Source organism: Monoraphidium neglectum (assembly GCF_000611645.1).
Source record: "Monoraphidium neglectum strain SAG 48.87 unplaced genomic scaffold scaffold00018, whole genome shotgun sequence".
Lineage (NCBI taxonomy): Eukaryota > Viridiplantae > Chlorophyta > Chlorophyceae > Sphaeropleales > Selenastraceae > Monoraphidium > Monoraphidium neglectum.
Window position 1 is genome coordinate 34292 of NW_014013609.1, and position 8689 is coordinate 42980.

General features: G+C 67.8%; 3 protein-coding genes across 3 annotated transcripts in view; 2 read left to right on the plus strand and 1 right to left on the minus strand.

Moving 5' to 3' along the window:
- MNEG_0256 (hypothetical protein) overlaps positions 1-2902 on the minus strand; it is a gene marked incomplete at both ends in the record, with an annotated part of 5033 nt that extends 2131 nt beyond the window's left edge. The window contains 6 exons of the mRNA XM_014051258.1: positions 52-993; positions 1229-1503; positions 1729-1942; positions 2148-2355; positions 2597-2725; positions 2827-2902. Of these exons, the coding sequence (XP_013906712.1) occupies positions 52-993; positions 1229-1503; positions 1729-1942; positions 2148-2355; positions 2597-2725; positions 2827-2902 (1844 nt within the window). The remainder of the gene's footprint in view (positions 1-51; positions 994-1228; positions 1504-1728; positions 1943-2147; positions 2356-2596; positions 2726-2826) is intronic.
- Positions 2903-3384: 482 nt separating this feature from the next.
- On the plus strand, positions 3385-4605 carry MNEG_0257 (Exosome complex exonuclease RRP40; the record flags this gene model as incomplete). The annotated part of the gene is made up of 3 exons (XM_014051259.1): positions 3385-3441; positions 3554-3775; positions 4123-4605. The coding sequence occupies 3 exons, from the start codon at positions 3385-3387 to the stop codon at positions 4603-4605; spliced, it is 762 nt and encodes a 253-aa protein (XP_013906713.1).
- Positions 4606-5881: 1276 nt separating this feature from the next.
- Positions 5882-8689, plus strand: part of MNEG_0258 (hypothetical protein) — a gene marked incomplete at both ends in the record, with an annotated part of 5275 nt that continues 2467 nt past the window's right edge. The window contains 5 exons of the mRNA XM_014051260.1: positions 5882-6139; positions 6413-6680; positions 6929-7102; positions 7356-7996; positions 8217-8588. Coding sequence (XP_013906714.1) covers positions 5882-6139; positions 6413-6680; positions 6929-7102; positions 7356-7996; positions 8217-8588 — 1713 coding nt within the window. The remainder of the gene's footprint in view (positions 6140-6412; positions 6681-6928; positions 7103-7355; positions 7997-8216; positions 8589-8689) is intronic.

Here is an 8689-nt window from a genome sequence, read left to right on the forward strand (position 1 = left end):
GGGTCCGGCGGCGCGGGGCGCGTTATGGCGGTGGTGAGGCAGAGCTCGTACGATTCCCCCGCGGCCAGCGCCTCCTGGCAGGCCGCCACGTTGGCCACGTAGCGCCGCCGGCTGTCCCGCAGGCGGAACGGCGGCGGCGGGTGGTGGTGGGGCTGCCGCTGATTCCGCCCCTGCTGCTGCTGCTGCTGCTGCTGCTGCTGCTGCTGCTGCAGCTGTTCATGCAGAGGATCCGGCTTTCCCTGCTCGCAGCCGTTGGTGCGGGCGACGGCAGTGGCAGCTACTCCGGTTGCAGCTGCACCCGACGCGCTGCCGCCGGCGCGTCCGTGTGACGCGAGCCGCTCCACCAGCTGCGCGGTTCGCGCGATCCACGCCGCCGCAGCTTCCGCCTCCGACTCTGCTTCCGCCTCCGCGGCTCCTGAGCATGCCCCTGCTTCTGCCTGCTGCTGCTGCTCCTGCTGCTGCTGCTGCTGCTGCTTGCCGCCGCTGTCGTGCAGCGCCAGCAGATACACGTCGCCCCCGCCCCCCGCTCGGTGGTCCACCGCCACGACCCTGTCCGCAAAGAACCACGCCGCGTCCGGCGTCGCCGCTGCGTGCGCCGCGGCGCCGCCGCACTCCGACTTGAGCTCGTACCCTAGGTAGCCCACAAAGCCGCCCCAGAAGTCAAAGGGCAGCTGCTCGGCGGCTTCAGCGAGGCCACCGCCGCCGCCGCCACCGTCGCCGCTGCTGTTGCTGTTAATGGTGCTGCTGCCGCTCTCCGTGCAGCCCGTCAGCCGCAGCAGTGCCAGCTGTGATTCGAGGTAGTCCCATACAGACAGCGGCGCCGCACTACTGGTGCCGTCGGCCGCCGTCACTGTGAGCGTCCCGGGCAACGGCTGGGGCCCCGCCGAGCCGGGCGCGGCAGCAGGTGACGGCGGCAGGCGGTAGGTGATGCGCCGCCACAGGGGGCCGCCGGTGCAGCCCATGAAAGAGAAGCGCGCCCTCTCGGTTGCCGAGCTGTTGCAAGGTTGGAATGATTTGTGTTGTGCACTCCATGAGCGGGTGCTCTGGACGAAAGCTGGGCCTGGCTGCTTCTTGGGGCGGTTTAGGGTGACTGCTCGGCCGACTGTGTCACACAATGCAACCAGCAGGACTGCTGCCGCCATTTTCTGCCCCTGTCCCATGCCAGCCACTCGATCATTCACATCGATCATCGACCCCCTCTACACTCTCCACCCTGCAATCGGCGCACCTGTCCAGCCAGAACGCGTCAGCGCCGCCCCCAGGGCCCGCCAGCGCCTCAAACAGCGCCTGGCTGCCGCCCACCGCCTCCACGACACCGCGAAGCCGCGCCCACTGCAGCCGCAGCCTTGTCGACGCCGTCCCAGGCCCCACCGTCGCAAGCTCCGCCGCTGGAGCCGCCGTTGCCTGTTCCCGGCCACCACCCCCGTCAGCGCCGCCGTCCCCCCAGCAACCGCCATACCGCCGCCCCGCTCCCGCCACTGCAGCAGCATCCGCCTCCTCCGCCTGTGGCCATGGGCGTGGCGCCAGGCAGCGGCCCGGTGGCCCGACGCCGTCATGCACTGCGGGCGGCCTGGGCCGGCCGTAGAACTCCGCGACCAAGTCCCGGAAGTTGGCGAGAAGCTGCACGCCAAATCGGGTGGCGACGCTCTCAGGGTGAAACTGCACCCCATAGTGAGGGAAGCTGCTGTGTGCCAGGGCCATCAAGATGGGGCCGCCCTCACCGCCCACAGCGCCGCCCGCAGCGCCATCCCCACCGTCGCCGTCGCCGCTGGTGGCGCCATGAGCGCTCTCGCCCGGCCGTGCGCCCGAAGCCATGGCCGACGCTTTCGCCGGCGCTGCAGCATCCCCCTTGAGCGCGACTGCGTGGTGGCCGGCGCAGGTCCAGGCCAGTGGCAGCAGTTGCGGCGGCAGCGAGTCTGGGGCAACCACCAGTGAGTGATACCTGGTGGGGGGTCACACAGCACCCAGCGCGGGACGAGGGGGTGCGGTCCAGGAGCGTCAGGGTGTGTCCAGCTGCGGTCGCCGCTGCCGCCACCCTCTGGGCCGCACCGGACGCTGCCACTCCCGGTGCAGCCCAACACGCAAAGGAGGCCGCCCTGGCAAGTGGGCGTGTTTGGCGGTGTCGTTTTGTTGCTTTGCGGCCGCACCTGACGACGTCAAACCCTCCGCCACGCCCCGACGGGCAGCCTGAGAAGAGCGGGTGGCCGCTGTGCTGCAGCGCGCTCAGCCGCCCATGCACCGGCTCTGGCGCGCGGACGACGCGCGCGCCGTGGGCGGCTGCGAGCGCCTGGTGTCCGAGGCACACGCCCAGGACGGGAATGTGCTGCAGCTCGCGCAGCACGTCCATGCACACCCCTGCGGTTGGGGCGCGGATGGCGTGCAGACGGGATCGACGTGCTCGCCCTCATCTTGGCACCCACGCTGCGCCCCTGGTGACAGGCCGTGTGGCGGCCACAAACGAGTGAGGCGCTGCCAGGTGTGGTGTGGTCAATGGTGGCTGCCGCGCCGCACGAGCGTCAGATGGGGCTGTCCGTACATGAAGGCTGCAATGCGGTCGCCGAAGTATGGATGAACGCACACCCAGCAGGTTGCACACCAACATCGGACGGCACCAGCGGCGAGCCAGGCCCCGGCGACAGGATAATGCTGTCCACCACGCCATCGGCGACTAGCTGCTTGATTCCCTCAATAGATATTCCGTCGTTGTGGTACACCAGGGGCTCCTCTGCAGGCGCATAGGCGGTCATTCAGCGATCTATGGCCGGCGCAGGCGCAGGTACTCGCCCACCCCGCCCCTGGTCCCCAGCCAAGCAGCAATAAGCGCACCTTCAAAGACATCCGCACATATTTGGAAGAGGTTGAAAGTATAGGAGTCGTAGTTGTCGATGAGAAGGGTCTTCATCGTGCAAACCTGCTCTTATGGGTGTCGAGAAGCCATTGGATGCAAAGTAACGACTCTTGCAAAAACAACCACGTAATGAAATGCACATATGGAGCCTGCAATAGGGAGAACGCAAACGCCGTTCCGAGTGTGACGGTTATTTGCAAGCTTGCATTGCACCATTCAATTGACAGATTACTCCATAATGCGCACACAGCAAGACATCACCGAGTAACCGCGTTGCCGCCCGTGGTGCGTTCAGATCGTGGGAGTGACGCTTGTATAAGGCGCGCACGCAGCTGTAAGCCATCAATATACGATACGACGATTTTTGCACATACTGCAACTGTGTTTCAAGTCGCTGCTGGATAGCTGACGCTCGGCGGCAACGAATTCAGGTCGCGCAGCACGCTTGTTTGCGCAGCACTGCTGCCGCCGCTGCAGCGCACCACCGTCTTGGCACTGTTCCCGTGCGCGGCTTGGAGGCGTTCCTGTGCCGGCGCATGGCGCCTGTTGAAGCATCACAGGCGGATGATGCAGCGGCGGCACTCGTTGGCAAGGTGAGGCGCACACCCATGTACAACGCCTGCAGTCGCGTTCTCACAGCTCCGTCTGCGGCAGCTCAGTGCGGCGGCCTCACCCCCCCCTGCTCACCCCTCGCACACCTGGCAGGTGGCTGCCCCAGGCGACGTGGTGATGCTGCTGCCTGACAGCGGGCGCGTGGCAATTGGCTCTGGCGGCCTCCGCCCACTGGGCGGCGCGGTGGTGGCGTCAAAGTGCGGCGTGGTGCGGCGCAGCACAGGCGGCATGTTGTGGGTGGAGGGGCGACAGAAGCGCTACATACCTGCAGAGGGGGACACCGTCATTGGCGTGGTCGTCGACCGCCTGAGCGAGGTGCGCTGCGGCCGGCTCGACGCTGCCAGCGCTCAAGCTGCCTCGCTGGCGCCGCTGAGTTGCGTTCACCAGCGCTGCCCGGCGGCCGCTGGTTGCGGGCTCCTTTTATGCTGCTGCGCGCACGCCCCCCGCCGTGCCAGCTGCCGGGTGCGGCGGCTGCGTCAAGTATTCCAGTTCCAGCAGGCTGCAGCAGGCTGCAGCGGCTTTGGTGCATGTGCACCCAGGGTCGGCTGAGGCAGGCGTGGTTGCCGCACAGAGGCTGCAAATACAGCGCCACCACAGCTGTGTCCAGGAGACCCGGGCTCAAAATAAAACCACCCCTGGTGCTGCCATTCCCAACACTGCAGCACTTGACGGTGGACATCGGCGGCCCCTTCAAGGCAGTGCTGCCGATGCTCTCCTTTGAGGGGGCCACCAAGCGCAACCGCCCCGCTGTATACGAAGGGGACGTGGTGTCGGCGCGCGTCGTCACCTCAAACCCGGACATGGACCCGGTGCTGTCCTGCGTGGACGCGCAGGGCAAGGCGTCGGGGCTGGGCCACCTGAAGGGCGGCCTGACGCTCGAGTGCTCCTGCGCGTGGGCGCGCGCTCTGCTGTCGCGGCCGATGCCGGCGGTGGTCGCGGCGCTGGGCAAGGAGGCGGCGTTCGAGATGGCGGCGGGGCTCAACGGCCGCGTGTGGGTGGACGCGCCGAGCGCGGGGCTGGCGGTGCGGGTGGCGGCGGCGCTGGCGCGGGCGGAGGAGGAGCTTGGGCCGGGGGATGACGCGGCGGCGTTTGTGCGGCGCGCCCTTGCTGGGGAGCTGTCGGCAGCGGGCGGGGGCGCGGGCTGACTGCACGATCTAGCTGCACCTGTAAACTGTAAACTGCAGGTGTTAGTTGAGGGTGTTTCTCGTTGTGAGCGGTGTTGCTGCAGCCACCCATGCGACTCTGTCCATTGTGATGAGTCAACGGTTCCACGGCCAGTCAACGCGAGTGCAGCACAAAGCCGTTGTGCACAACAATATCACTGTCAAGGCTCGTGCGGTCGCACGCATCTCCCTCCGCTTTCATCTGCACAAGGGAGCAGGCGGCATCACTCCATCTCAGCTCACACTGTGCAAGCATCGAGCTCATCACAAGCGCGAGACACACCGCACCCGCTGAGCCCCTGCAAGCCGCTGCGCTGACAGTGCAGGGCCAGCTCGGGGGCCGAGTACGGCACTATGATGCGACATAGCTCATATGATGCGAGTTTCCTACGTTCACGCTCGTAATCAAGTTGATCTTGTCCCTGCAGACCGCCATCTCAGCATGCTCATTGGCCAAGATGCAGCGCCGTTCAGCGCAACTTGAGGCGCTCAGCATTTGACTCTGATGCCAGCGCAACATCTGGGCAGCATGGCAGTCCACTTGCCCTTGGGGCGTCAAGAGACGAGGCCTGTGGGCCGGGGCGGGCGCCCTTTGCAGGGGCGCGTTCGTTCATTCAGGCCACTAGCAGTGTTTGAAGACGGCCAGCGGGACAATCGGGCGCGCGAACAGCAGGCGGCGCAGCAGCAGGCGCAGCGGGCTCAGCTGCTGCTTCCCAAATGGCACAAAGCAGCGGGCGCAAAAGCCGCTCCGCTGCTGCGCAAGGGTCTCAGCGCGTCACTTTTCATTAGCTCCGGCCTTGGTGCACTGAACAGCGGCACTGGGTCAGGCAACAACGGGCTGGGCGGCGGCGGCGGTGGAGGGCAAGGGGGTGGCGGGGGCGGCGGCGGATGGTGGGACTCTTCGTCATTCCAAGGCGGCGGCGGCGGCGGGTTACCCCAGGTTCTGGGTGACGTGGCGGCGCTGGCAGAGGCGCAGGCGGAGGCGGACGCGGCGGCGCCTGCGGCAGCGGACGGGTCGCAGCTGGTCCTGACGTTGGACGTTTCGGGTGAGTGGGGGGGCCGCGCAGCTGTGTCTCTCACGAGTCAAAATGCAGGAAGTTCTTGTCCTGTTGTCGTGAGGCCTCTTTTTCTGCACCGGCCAGGCTCGTGCCCCAGCTGCAACCACCAGCACTGTTTTGAACGATGCAGCAGAACCGAGGCGATTGAGCCAGCATTTCGTCACTGCGCCGTCCCACCGTGCGTGCGCACGGCCTCAGGCATGAAATGCGGCGGCTGTGTGGGCGCCGTGGAGCGGCTGCTGTCCGGCCACCCCGCCGTCGCGGCCGCCAGCGTCAACCTGGCCACGGAGACTGCCCTCGTGACCATTCGGCTGCCGGGTGACAGCGGTGGCAGCGGCAGCAGCAGCACGAAAGGCGATTTGGTGCTGACATTTGGCGGTGGCAGCAGCAGCGGTGGTGGCGCGGCTGGGGTGGCGGAGCATGCAGCGCTAGAGGCCATTGGGGGCGAGCTGGCGCAGGTGGGACTGCAGAGCGAGGGGAGCAGGGCCACCCATGCATGCGGCGCAAGCGCGTCCAGCGGATGTTGGTTGGCCTCATTCTTTGCGCGTGTTAGCCAGGCAACGGGATGGTCACATCTGCAACGTCTGCAGCCGTCAACCCCGTCTCAATCAATCCCCCCTTCCTCCTCTGTTTCACTGTCCCTCGATCACCTCCACGGACGAGGTTTCCCACCTCATCAATGCCCCGCCCTCCTCTGTCGCTCACGCGCACGGCGACCTCAAATTCCCCAGGTGCTCAGCGACGGCGGCTTTTCCGCGCGCGTCCGCCCCCGCGAGCGCGCGCGCGCCGCGTCTGCCGCCGCGGACGCCTTTGCCCAGAAGCGCGCCGAGCGCGAGGCGCGGCTGGGCGCGTCGACGCGCAACCTGGCGGTGGCGTGGGCGCTGTCGCTGCTGTGTGGCGTCGGACACCTGGGGCACGTGTGGGCGGGGGCGCCGGCCTGGGTGCATGCGCTGCACCACCCGGCGCTCAGCGCGACGCTCTCGGCCGCGGCACTCCTGGGTGGGTGGCTCCTGCCCCGCCTGCCCGCTGGCAGCGACCTGGGGTCGTATTGCATGCTGACCTGGCACCCCCCAGGCCGTGATGTACCCTGGGTGTGGTGGCTCTCTGTCAGGGCCAGCGGTTGACTTTGCGGCAGCATGCAGCTTTGCGCCTTCACACGGTCTGCCATCAGTGTGTGGTGGCATCGACCCTATTTACCCTGGGTCCCGCAAACATCAACCTCCCCGCCTCCCCCCCCTTCCCCAAAGGCCCCGGCCGTGAGATTCTGACGTCCGGCCTGGAGGCGCTGCAGCGCGGCCGCCCCGACATGAACAGCCTCGTGGGGCTGGGGGCCGCCGCCTCCTTCGGCGTCAGCTGCGCGGCGGCGGCGGTGCCGCGGCTGGGGTGGCCCACGTTTTTCGAGGAGCCCGCCATGCTGCTGGGTGGGTGGCGGGCTCGGGGCGCTGGCGCTGGCAGGGGTCGGGGGCAGAAGAGCGGGTTTCAGGGGATATTCACTGCAGTAGGGCGGACGATCAGTTTGGTCTGCAAGTGTTTTGCATATGTTGAGTTGTTGTGACGTGGACCTCGCCTAGCCGACCAGCTGTCGGCTGAGGCCCCCAGGGTGCCCCACCTCCACCATGGTGTCTGGTGGTGACGAAGCAGTGCCCCACCTCGGTCGGCCTCCCAACGCCACAGGCTTTGTGCTTCTCGGCCGCTCCCTCGAGGAGCGCGCCAAGCTGGCGGCGTCCTCAGACATGGCGGCGCTGCAGGGCTTGGTGCCGACACGCGCACGCCTCCTGCATTGCATCAACACCAGCAGCAGCAGCAGCAGCAGTAGCAGTGGCAGCAGCAGCAGCAGCAGCAGCAGCAGCAGTAGCAGTAGCAGTAGCGTTGTTGGCGGCAGCGAAACAAGGGAAGGGCGGCGGCGGCGTGGCGGTGCAGCGCCGGCTGACAGCGGCAGCGACAGCGAGGCTGCGGCAGCAGCTGCGGCAGCCGCGGCCGCAGCCGCGCTAGCGAGCAGCGGCGGTTGGTCAGAGGTGGCCGCAGAGGCGGTGTCACCGGGTGACCTGCTGGTGGTGCTTCCCGGTGACAGGGTGCCCGTTGACGGGGTGGTCGTGGGCGGCCGCAGCACCGTCGACGAGAGCGCCCTGAGCGGGGAGCCCCTGCCCGTCACCAAGTCACCCGGCAGCCACGTCACTGCGGGCACCCTCAATTGCAACGGCGCGGTGACGGTGCGGGCAGAGGCGAGCGGGCAGCAGACCGTGATCGCGGATATCGTGAGGATGGTGGAGGCCGCGCAGGCGCGGACTGCGCCCATCCAGCGGCTTGCAGACCAGGTGGGCGGGTGGGGGAAGGGGGGGCTGACTGCCGGGGCCAGGGGTGGGCATTGTTTTATTTTTCGTTTCATTCGGTGTCAATGCAATGCCAGGGCTGAGCATTGCCTGTTACCGGAGTTGCAAGGCATTGTTGACCGGCATGGGCGCTGCCCCACGTGCATAATGCAAAAGGCCCCCCAGTTGGTTTCGACGCACACACCCGCTCATGCCGTTGTGCCAGGTGGCGGGGCGCTTTGCGTACGCAGTGATGGGTCTGTCTGCCGCCACCTTTGGCTTCTGGTCCACTGTCGGCACGCGGCTCTTCCCGGGCGCGGTCTCCGCGGCCGCGGCCGCCAACGCCGCCGGCAGCGCGGCGGTCAAGGCCCTGCCAGTCTGCTGCCGCCCCGCAGCCGCAGCAGCAGCAGCCGCCGCCGTGCCTGCGGGCGCGGCCGGGCTGCTGCTGAGCCTGCAGCTGGCGTGCAACGTGCTGGTGGTGGCCTGCCCCTGCGCCCTGGGGCTTGCGACGCCGACGGCGGTGCTGGTGGGCACGGCGGCGGGCGCGCGGCGGGGGCTGCTGGTGCGGGGCGGGGACATCCTGGAAGCCACAGCTCAGGTGGGTTGGGCTGGGGGGGGTGGCACAGGCGGTGCGGCGGAGTGGTCAAAGCTCCCAGCGTTCATGCCACCAGTTCCGTCGCTACGCACGCATGCTTGCGC